General features: G+C 47.5%; 5 protein-coding genes across 5 annotated transcripts; 1 reads left to right on the top strand and 4 right to left on the bottom strand.

Annotated features, from left to right (window-relative positions):
* Nucleotide 1: 1 nt before the first annotated feature.
* V2V93DRAFT_362288 (EAP30/Vps36 family-domain-containing protein) lies at nucleotides 2-1,155 on the bottom strand. The gene has a single exon (XM_066908310.1). The coding sequence runs from the start codon at nucleotides 886-888 to the stop codon at nucleotides 136-138; it is 753 nt and encodes a 250-aa protein (XP_066768455.1). The 5' UTR covers nucleotides 889-1,155; the 3' UTR covers nucleotides 2-135.
* A 168-nt stretch (nucleotides 1,156-1,323) lies between these two features.
* On the top strand, nucleotides 1,324-2,579 carry V2V93DRAFT_362287 (chaperonin 10-like protein). The gene is made up of 2 exons (XM_066908309.1): nucleotides 1,324-1,349; nucleotides 1,405-2,579. Exons 1-2 carry the CDS (start codon nucleotides 1,344-1,346, stop codon nucleotides 2,458-2,460), a joined length of 1,062 nt encoding a protein of 353 aa, XP_066768454.1. The 5' UTR covers nucleotides 1,324-1,343; the 3' UTR covers nucleotides 2,461-2,579.
* Nucleotides 2,486-6,305, bottom strand: V2V93DRAFT_383497 (ras guanine nucleotide exchange factor domain-containing protein). Its single transcript, XM_066912199.1, has 3 exons — nucleotides 5,662-6,305; nucleotides 3,316-5,592; nucleotides 2,486-3,253 (listed from the first exon to the last, which is right to left on the bottom strand). Exons 1-3 carry the CDS (start codon nucleotides 6,169-6,171, stop codon nucleotides 2,645-2,647), a joined length of 3,396 nt encoding a protein of 1,131 aa, XP_066768453.1. The 5' UTR covers nucleotides 6,172-6,305; the 3' UTR covers nucleotides 2,486-2,644.
* Nucleotides 6,306-6,457: 152 nt separating this feature from the next.
* V2V93DRAFT_362284 (fungal-specific transcription factor domain-containing protein) lies at nucleotides 6,458-9,038 on the bottom strand. Its single transcript, XM_066908308.1, has one exon. The coding sequence runs from the start codon at nucleotides 8,608-8,610 to the stop codon at nucleotides 6,679-6,681; it is 1,932 nt and encodes a 643-aa protein (XP_066768452.1). The 5' UTR covers nucleotides 8,611-9,038; the 3' UTR covers nucleotides 6,458-6,678.
* Nucleotides 9,039-9,698: 660 nt separating this feature from the next.
* V2V93DRAFT_356141 (uncharacterized protein) lies at nucleotides 9,699-11,216 on the bottom strand (the record flags this gene model as incomplete). Its single annotated transcript, XM_066908001.1, has 1 exon — nucleotides 9,699-11,216. One exon carries the CDS (start codon nucleotides 11,214-11,216, stop codon nucleotides 9,699-9,701), a length of 1,518 nt encoding a protein of 505 aa, XP_066768451.1.
* Between the last annotated feature and the right edge of the window lie 364 nt (nucleotides 11,217-11,580).

The following is an 11,580-nucleotide window of genomic DNA, read 5'->3' as shown; positions in this document are numbered from 1 at the left end:
GTTGATAACAAGATAAATTTCTATTTTACTTATAGTTAACTACACATCTATTTAGCTAATTGCAATCATTCAATTCATTCCAAGATTCATTATATCTGGATCACAAAAACTCCAAACTCCTTAATAAATGCAGTTCTAGACTTGCTTGATCCACGAAGGGGTCCAGTACTCCTTCGGCTTAGCCTGATCATCAACCCAAACCAGACCAGCGGCCACTAAATCATCCAGAACAGTGATGGAACGCGCTGTCTCCCAGCCAAGATTATCGCGCAGAATAGGAATCGAGATATATCCCATTGCCTGGGTGGCCTCGATTGCAACGGCTTGGTCTTTGCTCATTTCTTGCGGCACACTGCGGATGAATTCTTTAGAAGCCAATTTGACAATCTCAAAACCGTGGCCTAACGGAGCTAGAGAGTTGACAGCTCTCACGATGTCTTCGTGGGACACGGGTGGTCTATTGGGCGACAGACTGTTGATGTAGGCACGCACATCGTCTACGAGCATAAGGCCACCATTCTCATCTCTTGTGCGCCGACAGAGCTCTATAATCCGCACCGCAAGTTCAAAAAAGAAATCGTTCACGTCGTTACCCAGTAACTCAGCCCAAAATGATCCGCTCTTCTTGTTAGCTGCCGAAGAAGCAAGAGGATCGACACCGATGGCAGCACACATTTTGACAAATTCCGAGCGGAAAACAGGATCAGATCGGATCTCATTAGAGTGAGATTCAGCGAACTTTGTGAGAGCTGCCTGAAACGTGCGTAGCTGTTCAGAGAGCTCAGAAATGTGGGTAGATAGAATTGAGGTGCCGAGGTCAGAATAATGCTGAGCTGCTCGTTGGCGGTTGTCAAAGGCAGCCAGGCCCACGCCACGTCGCATGGACATTCTCAAATACCCAATCCACTCGGGATGTAGTGAACTGCAATGAACGAAGAGGCGACGAGGCTAGGTGCAATGAGCGCTGAATACGATGGTATGGTCCGATGAGCACTAAATGGCAATAAAGAGAAAGCGATGAGGAAGAGAGTTTGCGGGTAGCTTATTCTGGGGCTGCCCCGGCTAATTTGGGAGCGCATACTGCCAATTGTAGCATCAGGCAGCAATCGCGGCAGTAAGTATCGGCGTCGTTTGATTTTAAATATTCGCAAAAATTCTACTCGAATCTAATTCAAATTTACGTCTCAAAATAGTCTGGGCTCTCAAACAAGTCTGGGGCTGCTCATAAGTGCTCGATCGGTAAAATTAGCCTAAACAGGCTGCCCGACGTCTATATAAAAGAAAGAGCTCTGCGGCGGTCATAGTGTTTCCTCTCCACACAAACTCATCCACACACATAAGCCATGGCTGTATGTATTCCTCTTTTCCGGTTGATCCCGAGTATTGACTGCTGACAGAAGACAGAATCCATCATTTGTTATGCAAAAAGTCCTCGACGTCTCGTTCGAGGACCGGCCAGTCCCCAAACTGAATTCCCCCCACGACGTTCGCATTGAGATCAAGCAGACCGGTATCTGCGGTTCAGATGTCCACTACTACACCCACGGTGCCATTGGCAGCTTCATCGTCAAGGCCCCCATGGTTCTCGGTCACGAGTCGGCAGGTGTCGTCGTCGAAGTTGGCGACAAGGTCTCGTCACTGCAGATTGGTGACCGTGTCGCTCTTGAGCCTGGTGTTCCGTGCCGTCTTTGCGACCACTGCAAGTCCGGCTTCTACAACCTCTGCGCGGACATGAAATTTGCCGCTACTCCTCCCTATGATGGTACCCTCTGCCGCTACTACGTCCTCCCCGAGGATTTCTGCGTCAAGCTCCCCGACAACGTCTCGCTCGAGGAGGGTGCTCTCGTCGAGCCTCTCTCCGTAGCAGTACACGTGACAAAGCTCGCCGATGTCCAGGTTGGCTCGACGGCAATCATCTTTGGTGCCGGCCCCGTCGGTCTCCTCTGCTGCGCCGTCGCAAAGGCCTTTGGTGCAACCACAGTCGTCGCTGTCGACCTTGTGCAGTCTCGTCTCGACCTCGCGCTTGACCTCGCTGCCACACACTCCTTCATCCCGCAGAAGGGAGATTCTCCCGCCGAGTCAGCTGCCAAAATCATCAGCCTACTCGGAGGCAAGCAGCCCGATTTCGCTATCGACGCGTCCGGAGCCGCCCCTTCTGTCAACACCGCAATCCATGTTCTCAAGCAAGGTGGGCACTACGTCCAGGCCGGTATGGGTGCTCCAGAGATCAATTTCCCCATCACAGAGTTTACTGTCAAGGAGATCACCGCTCATGGCTCGTTTAGATACGGCCCGGGAGATTACCAGCTTGCTGTTGCTCTCGTTGCCAGCGGAAAGGTTGATGTCAAGAAGCTCATCACTCATCGTGTCAAGTTTGAAGATGCTGAGGAGGCCTTCAAGCTTGTCATCAAGGGACAGGGCGTCAAGATCTTAATCGAGGGCCCTGCTCCGGCTGCTTGAGCTATTAGACAGAATATTTAGTAAAGGGCACAGTACCTTTTTGTATTATATGATATATTTACAAATTGTATTAAAAATTTTTATGACTTTGCAACCATCAAAGCCAACCATAATGAGACAACCGAAATTGATGATAAAAACGCCTTATCCCCTCTCCATTATCCACGATTCACTATTCTACATCTCACAAAAACCCACTCTCTTGTAGCAGTCGGGCTAGTTTATCGTCATCTCCGCGCTCTCTAGGCTCGTACTCAAGAGACATATCATAAAGTGTTTCAAGATTCTGCGACGTACTCATTCCTTCTTGCAATAAATCCTGTAGCTCTTTAACTGGTCTCAATGCATACGGCACAGACTGATATTGCTGAATCTCTCTAATGACTTCCGCCGCACGCGTGCGTTTCGAAAAGTTAATCATTTCCGGACGCACGGTTTCGATTCCAGGAGTCGATGCTCCAGATTCAATCTTGCTGTCTATAGAAGGATTACGGTTCGAAGAGTACTCGCCTTCTTTCGCTACTAGATTATTTGTATTACCATCTTCGATAAATGTCAGATCTGTAAGGTATACTCCAAAGAACGGCACACAAGGCGGATTGATCAAATGGAGCATCGCCCTATATTCGCCAAAATTGCGACTAGAATCAATCAGATGATGCAAATTATCCAGCATCACATGATACTTTTGAGGAAGCAGATCCCAAGTCTTTATCAATCGATGAATTGTGGCAGAGTATAAACTTGAGATAATTGCAGTCATTGACGAGAAGTTATGCAGCTGCCGGCATTGCTAGTTGTAGCGTTAGTATATTTACTCTCATTCAAGTAATTATAAGTAAAAATCCTACTCACATCCGCAACATTTATTAAATGCTTAATCACATTAGCTCTCTTCTTCACATCCGCATACGACAAAATCAAATCTGCGGTGTAATTCGTGAGTTGGTTCGAGTAATGAATTAAAGCCGCAATATTCTCCTCGCCATTCGCATTTCCGTTGCCATTGCCGCCTGCACCTCCAGCACGCCTATTCCTCGTTCGAGCGAGACATTCTGATGGCTTTATTCGACTAAACAGTTCAAACTCGATCAAAGTGAGCTGTCGTGCAATCTCAAGAGCATGAAAATGAGAAATCTTGGCATTCCTGGATCCTCGCTTTGGAAGTATAGACGCCGGAGCCGCGCTCAGATTAACGTTGATTTGTGTCTGCCGTCTTTGTCCCAAAATATCACTTCCATTTTGTCGCTGTCTAACAGCTTTCGCAAGAGCAGTTGATCCCGGAAATTGCTGTTGACTGAGTAATTTTGAGAATGCTTCTATTGATACCAGAACATCCTTTGACATCTCAGCCTCTGCAGTCTCGCTGTCGTCATCAATCCAATATTGCTCAACCCAGATTTTCAGAATGTTGAAAACTCGTAACCTAATTGGTTTTTGCTTACGCTCCACCCATTCATCAAGCTGATCTTGTGTAAATCCTTCCGGTGGCTGAATTGTGAACCTCTGGACCAGCATGTCAAAAAGAGTTCGAGAGTTGGTGAAGCTGCGATACGTGAGCAAGAACGTCGTGTTGAATGACGTATCTAAGAAATCATGACGCGTAAGTCGCTCGAGTAATGCTGCCACTGTTCCGCCTTTCAAAGCGCCGCGAGAATCGTATACAAGCTCATCCTCATGATCATTTTTCAAGTACCACGGCGTGTCTTCTCTTCTGCGCTCAGGAGCAGAGGGAGTAAAAGCATACGCTTTCGGTAAACCTTCATTTCCAAAGAACTGCTTCAACTTTATTTCGCTCTTTGTTGCCGGAAAATCAGGATAACTGCTACTGCCATCAGGCGGGCGCGAACCACCATCCTCGTCAATCAAAATATCCAAAAAGGAGTTTCGACGGCTATTTCCATCAACATGTCGAGAGCTATCAAAAGTCCCTGGCAATTCACATAGCTCATCCAGACTTTCGGCTTTTGCAGAATTCTTATGCTCTCGCATAGCTTTCTCTTCAACGAGAAACTGAAGTGGGAATGTGATGCTTTGTACTGCACGATCTAGTTCTCGCACCATTGCAGCCGCTTTCTCTAGTCTGGTATTTAACTCAGCCAGAGGTTCATTCTTTGACGTCAAACTCTGAATAGCAAGAAGAAGTCCAGCAACAGCATCATATACGCTCTGCTTCGATGACTTGAAGTCATCTACTGTTGGCGACAAGGGTTTTAAAAGAGGCGTCAAATCAACTGTTTCTAGTAACGTTATATACGTCCTCACTAGTTCAGTTGCCTTGATTGCTTTTTCAATCACTAGTTCTTCATCTGAAGACGCAGAGTAAGGCTGTTGTTCAAGAAATCTTAACAGATCACGAAGAACATTCACGATCGTTGCATGTTGCGATTCAGAAAGATCTAACAAAGATTCATCAAGAACTGTTGTGGCCGCAGTACCGGATGCCGCAGAATTTTGTCGGCTTCGCATAGTTATCCAAAAATGATCAAACTGTGAGGACGAAACACTAGGATTTCGCGAAGACGGCCCTTCTCCATCGGTAAATTTTCTGTTACTATCGTGGTCACTGTTCATCAATAGAGTCGGACTAGCAAAAATTCCATTGCCACTCCAATTACCTCCTGAAACCGGAGTATCGATAAACGTAGGTTGTAGTTTCTGTACAGGTGTGGATTGCGCCTGGCGAGCTAAAGCTACAAACTCCGAAAGAGCGGCAAGGATATTTTTGCAGTCCGTTTCGCATACAGCATCATCTGCTATCAGGTCTTGACCACACTGTGACATACGTGGTAAATCTGCAGGAGTAGAATTGGGTGATTTTGTTGTCCGCTCGACAGCAACTACGAGCTTGCCCAGGAGGTCCATGATTTGCTTGAAGACAGCGCCAAAGATAGGATCATTGGGATCTACACAAAATCCAGGAAATGACGCGCCATTCATCACAGCACCTAATGCATCAATAATTTCATTGACACATGCACTATATAGCTGTCTTTCTTCGCCATGAATAGCTGCAATCAAGTGATCGATGCTGGATATCGCTTTTAAATGGAGATCTTCCCATGTGATGACTTGCACTGGTTCTGCATTATCTTGTATCGAAGTAGTGAAATTGACATTAGATGGAGAGCGCTGGAGAATTGGCATGTTAGTACGATCGCGACGCCAGATTAAATAAATAAATCAATCGCGTAAGCATACTCTTGGTAACCAGTATGAATCACTGGAACCCTTTCTTGCGTTTGAAAATGTGAATGCTTCTTGTCGTGTTGGAGTCGGCGTGTCGCTAATAGCTGGCATGGCGGTCGCCGAATCGCTATCACTATCGTCATCGTCGTAGACCAGAACGCCGTCTTCCTCGCTCGTAACTTCAAATTCATCTTCGACAAACTTACACATTGCCACTGTTCCTTCTGGCACCTCATCAGCAGACACAGGAACAGTAAAATTACTTGGAAACCATCCTCGTCGCTCGCTTCCGTCGCCGATCTGGCCGTCCCACCAACCAGTATCAAGTTGGAGACAGACAGTGATGTATTCTCCTGCTTTGAACGAGAGGGAATTCGGCTCATCCGATGAATAGTCATATGACGCACGAACAAAGAGAATCGGATCTTGCTCTGTATGACGGCGCTTTAGCTGCGTATTTGTTGAATCTGCGGACGAGGTGTGCGGCCATATAGCCAAGGGGTCGTCATCGTCTGCGGGCATCGACCTGTGCTATATTGGCTGATATAGCGTGGCTGATATCTGTTGAAAGTGTATAAATTCGAGAATTAGCTATTAACAATAAGAAAAGTGCAAAAATGAGAGCAAGTTGCCAGATCTCGGCCGCTGAAGCAAACTGATGTGAACAATGTACAATATGTGGTCATCGAATGTATAATCCTTGACCCTAGCCCTTCTTGAGCACTTCAGGCTAGTGCACGCTTCCGTAAGTAGATCTATGAGGATCTTCAGATCTGCTCAATTCATGTGATATTAGCCTATTACTCACTATATAATTATTGCTTTGATAGAATATGGTGAATCTATAGAAGCGGTTCTTTCGTGTTGTTTAGCTATGATATCAGATTGAAACACCTGTCCGAAACTCCTGAAGTAAAACATACAACTGAACAAAATAATTCACAAGACACCACTAATCCGATATCACAAAACATTTTTGTCCTTCTATGATTTCCTCAATAGTTTATATTCTCACTCCATTGCTTTTACTCATTCGAGATCTCGAGTCATTGCTCCAACATGCCACGATAGATCCAATCCATCTCGAATAATCATCGATGTTTTCCAGCCTGTAGCAAAGTACGTCTCCTCCAATACATTACGAAGCCAGTTCCGCTGTCTTTCATCAGTTATCTGTGCTCCAGCGTACAATATCGGCACGGCCATACACACCCATGCCGCCGCTGACGTAGAACTACGCCCAACTTTGCCTTCAAGATACGACACCTCAGGAGTAGTTGTTAACGATAGCGAAGTCTTACGAATGACATATCTCAAGGAACGGCTCTTCTCCTGAGGCCTTTCTCCTGCTGCGCAGTTTTGCTGTGACTGCTGTTGTCCTTCTGGCTGCGACGACACCCGCGGTAGCCTGCCTGAAAGCACAATACCGGCAACTATACGGCAAATCACCATAGTCGATAGCATACCCTGTGCAGTGGTCTCTCTCACATTTTGCATTGCCGCTTTGATTGCTGGGCGCCGAGTCCATGCCGGATTGTTGCGTATCAGAAACAGTCTCCACATAGCCAAATACATGCGCAGCACACCATCTTGAATTTCGACGTACCATAGCGGCGGTCCAAATAGCGATGCGCCTACATCTTCAAGGGGGACACCATTCGCAGGGTGTCTAGTCTGCAAAAATTCCTCTTCACATTTTAGATATGCCGCATCAAGAGTATCCCATTCACGTTGTGCAGCTTCCTTGTCAAATCCCGGCTCGGCGCGGCCGCATTTGCGAGCACTTTCACGCACGATAAAGCACAATAGTCTGACCGCCACCTTAAAACAGTCGTCGTAGATTCGAATTGTATCAGTGGTCGTTCGCGAAGGGATATTGTCCCAGAATTCAGGTCCAATATACGGCATACTGTCGAGCGAAATCGCTTGCATGATCTGCATTCGCAGATAAAAATAGAGAAGATCAAGGAAGAGCATTGCATCAGCCTTGCGTTGTCTCAATGCATTCCTTCGGGCCCGCGCCATATTTTCTGCAGCGTGCTCCTCCGGAGGGCTGCTTCCATATTGCGCTGCTGAGCCAGCAATATCCGCCGCATCAAGCTCAGCGGTTGAGATTGATAAGTCTGCAATAATCGCTGGTATATCAAACCTACGAATCATATTACTCGCGCCCAATAAATGTCGCGCCCATTTATCATGTTCACCCGTTGTAATCTCGTAGTATCCTAGAGCCAGACTTGCGGCGAAAATTCCAAGATCGCCATTCGCAAGCGACGGCACTGTATCAACATTTCTCGCGTCTTTGCGGTCTATCAAGGATTTCGCCAGACGCCGAATACCAAGATGATAGTGTAATAGTGAGGAATGCTGGTGTGCAGCGGCAGATTCGACTGATACAGTTGAAAGACCTGCAATGTGTAGGGCCGAGACTGCCAATATCGCGTGCAGCAATGCTGGAGTCTTCAATGCCATCATTGGCACATGATACGCCCAGATATTCGCATGCTCCGTTATCTTTGTAGCTGATTGTGCTACTACCAGTATAAGTCTCTCTGGTTCGGGAACGCTACGTTCGAAAAGACTGATTTGACACGCGACAACGTACACAAAGTGCCTATACAATCTTTGCGCCGCGGGGTGCATCAGTGGAGACTGTGTTGGACTTGGCTTAAATTCAACCAAAGAAGTCGTTGGATCTACTGTCTGCCTGAGTGTAAGATAGTAAGGAAACGCGGTAGTCCGCATATCTGAATCCGAATCAGCGTGCGAAGGAGGGGGAGCAAAAAGGGAGGGCACCATGAAGCCTGGGATCGGCGCGTCATCGATTGCGAGATAGGTTTCGATTTCTTCGGAAAGCGATATATGTAATCCCTCAGCTACTTGTGACATGAACATTGGTACTGGAGGATAAGGGTAAGTGGGCATCTGATCAGGATGCTGGTGGACCAGAGCCGGGTCCATATCTAAACCAGTTGGAGTCAGTCATTTCTTGCAATCGCACCAAGATATATATATGATAGTCGCTTACATTGTCCACAAGAAACTGATGGAGGTGATGTTAGTTGATAAGCACTATTCCAGGCTAAAGGATCGGACGTCTCGTTTGGGGATTCAAAAAGTGAGATATCGCGCTGATAAGCTTGCAGAGGCTGTGAGTAGACCGCTCCCTGAGCGGTAATTTTCTCTCCCGCGTAAGAGCTTGCAACAAACTGCCGTAATTCGTTTGCAGTAGGTCTTGGGTCGAACAAATGGACGTATCCTTCGCAAGCACGCCGAGACTTTAGACAGTTTGCGCATTTCGGTTTTGTTTCGTCACATTTAATTCGTCTTTAAGGGGAGAGATATCAGCACAGAGACAATAAATATAACAAACTCAGACGTTACTCAGATAGTCATACCTCCTTTTGCAAGTCAAACAGCCGGTGCGGGTTCTTTTTCTAGCGGGTCTCGGGCTATTACGATCATCGTGCAGATCATCAATCAAGTCGTCCGTCAGCTCATCCTTGACGATGTCTTTGTCGCTGTTGCTGCCAACTACCGCCATCCTGACGCCTGAAGAAGCCTGTTCAAGGTTTAAGGTAGCTTTGTCGTCTTCTAAATAATTTATAGGCGTGTACGGGGTGGATGGAGCATTGGTGCCAATTGTGCTGTCCTCAGTTGATGTTGACGAGTCATGCGATCGCCGGCTCTTAGCGGCGACAGAGAGAGCGCACATGTTTGATTGCTGTGTTGAATGTATCGCGCTGAATTTACCACTGATTGTCGTGATGTCTTAACTTCAAAGTAACGGGCAGTCTGCGGACGATCCTGAACGAGTTCGTCAGAAGGATTCCAGCGTGAAGAAACGTCCGTCCGACATGCACGTGCGGCTCCCCCAGTCTCGGCAGACTTTGACAGTCGCGCTAGTAGCATAGATTACGTTTAAATTACTAATAAGCTTTCATATTTGGGGATCTGAGTCGTGGACACGTGCTTTGAAAAATTAAACTAGCTCGCTTTGCCTTCGCGGCTCCCGACCAACTTCGTCACCCTGCGCTGGCTGACCCATCTCATCTGCCCGTCTTCGCCTTCTCCTTCCCTGCCTCTTCTTCAGGTATCTGCTGTGCTCCAACACCCATCTTCCCATCGTGCCGGGCCGGCGCCTCGCCTGTTGAAAACGATAGGTTTGTCGAACCGGGCAACGGCGCCGTCTCGGACATGCCACTGGCTCCCGGGAAAAAGCCTTGAGTTTGTGGTGGTTGCGACCCCGTGAATTCTGATCGTATGTTGAGCTGATGCATTTGTTGCTGCAACAGCTGCTGCTGATGTTGATGTAGTTGCTGTTGATGTATTTGCTGCTGATGTAGTTGTTGTTGATGCAGTTGTTGTTGATGTAGTTGTTGTTGATGTAGTTGTTGTTGTGGTGGGGCATACGTAGGCTTGGATACATGCCGGCCCTGCTGATGCTGTAGACCGCCATACCGTGCATGGCCTCCGTAGTCGACCCTTGGCAATGGAGGCTGGTACTGCACACCAGCTCTTTGCATGGGCATCTGCGCCGGCATCTGTGTATCCCCCATACTAAGTGGCGCTGACATTGGCACTGCTGAGGGAATCGTCTGCATATAGTGGTTGCTCGAGGGGGTATTGGCAAATTGGACATGTGGGACACCTGCTATAGACGGTGAAGTAGGTAATGAAGAGTACATGCCCCTCTGATATGCCTGTGACTGTGGCATCTGTATCATTGCAGGATTTGGCTTGACATAATGCTGATGAGAGTAGTTGCGCCTCGAAAAATCGTAACCGCCATCGGGCGCTGGTGGACCTCCATAAGGAGCTTGCGGCGGTGTATACGTGGCATATGGCACTGCCATCCCGGGATAGCTACGATTGTGCATCGGTGGCGCGCCATATTCGTTGTGGGCGCGACTGTAGTCTGGCCAACCGTAACGTCCAGTCCAAGGAGATTGGTCGGCTCCTCGTGATAAACTTCCGTAGGCGGAGGCCGTCTGAAATCCGCCGCCTGTCGTGTTATGTCCTGGGTGAGGAGCAGTCTGTGGATTAACGCCGTAATCAGAATTCTTGTCATAGAACTGGTAATAATTTGTGGGTCCAACTGGCACAAACATTGATCTTCGATAGAATTCGGGGTCATCCTCATCGTCTCCGTTCGCTTTGCGTACCAAGTCAGAGTCTGCTCCTCCAGTAAATTTTCCAAAGTCAGCCTCGGCGTCCTTAGGCTTTGTTGCTTCATCGCTTTCATCTTCAGTCTCTTCAAAGTCCTTGAAAATGCGTTTTCGAGCCTCTTCGTACGCGGCAGCACGCTCTTCTAGCGTCGTGGCAAGTCTACTAGCGCTTGTAGTAGTCGTGCTCCCAGACCCTGATGGTGTAGAAGCAGTCGATCCGTTTCCTCCAACTATGCTACTCGCAGTAGAAGAGTCGTGTGCTGTTTGCGAGTCATTTGTCATCGAGGATGCCTCACTGCTTGCGTCATTGAGAACCGGCGTCTCCCGACGCATGATGCGGATCCCGGGCAGTGGTGGAGCATGCGTCCCAGGAGACGCAGTTGGGTCGGTGTGCAGCATTTCCAATCCAAAAAAAAGGGGGGGGAATATTCTTCTCGTAGTCGTGTATATACAAGGGAAAGTTGGCTGTAGGATAAACGGAAAATACTAGCTGATGTTGACAATGAAAAAAATGAAAAGAAAGACAAATGAAGCTGAAGATTTGGCCCGAGACTTTTGTAATATGACCGGCTTTGAGCAACAGAAAATTTATATTATCTAAACACCAGCCACTCGGGATCCATCAGAATTTTTCGCGGTCATGGTCGTGGAGATGTATAAAGCTGAAAATAAAAATACTCAAAGACCCACTTGTCCTTGCTTGCAAAGTTGTCGCTGCTGGTTGCGATATAGCACCTGTACAAAACCAACTCGACTCGTGTTG

The sequence above is a fragment of the Kockiozyma suomiensis genome, assembly GCF_038497685.1.
Source record: "Kockiozyma suomiensis strain NRRL Y-17356 unplaced genomic scaffold V2V93scaffold_1, whole genome shotgun sequence".
In the NCBI taxonomy this organism is placed as follows: domain Eukaryota; kingdom Fungi; phylum Ascomycota; class Lipomycetes; order Lipomycetales; family Lipomycetaceae; genus Kockiozyma; species Kockiozyma suomiensis.
This window is presented reverse-complemented; position numbering and strand designations above follow the sequence as displayed.

What these genes read in the sequence shown, in the direction of transcription:
- V2V93DRAFT_362288 (XM_066908310.1), bottom strand. Translation starts at nt 888, where the DNA reads ATGTCCATGCGACGTGGCGTGGGCCTGGCTGCCTTTGACAACCGCCAA.
- V2V93DRAFT_383497 (XM_066912199.1), bottom strand. Translation starts at nt 6,171, where the DNA reads ATGCCCGCAGACGATGACGACCCCTTGGCTATATGGCCGCACACCTCG. An exon ending in ATTCATACTGGTTACCAAGA is followed by an intron (nt 5,593 to 5,661) that starts GTATGCTTACGC and finishes CCAATTCTCCAG; the next exon opens with CGCTCTCCATCTAATGTCAA. An exon ending in ATTTAATAAATGTTGCGGAT is followed by an intron (nt 3,254 to 3,315) that starts GTGAGTAGGATT and finishes CGCTACAACTAG; the next exon opens with CAATGCCGGCAGCTGCATAA.
- V2V93DRAFT_362284 (XM_066908308.1), bottom strand. Translation starts at nt 8,610, where the DNA reads ATGGACCCGGCTCTGGTCCACCAGCATCCTGATCAGATGCCCACTTAC.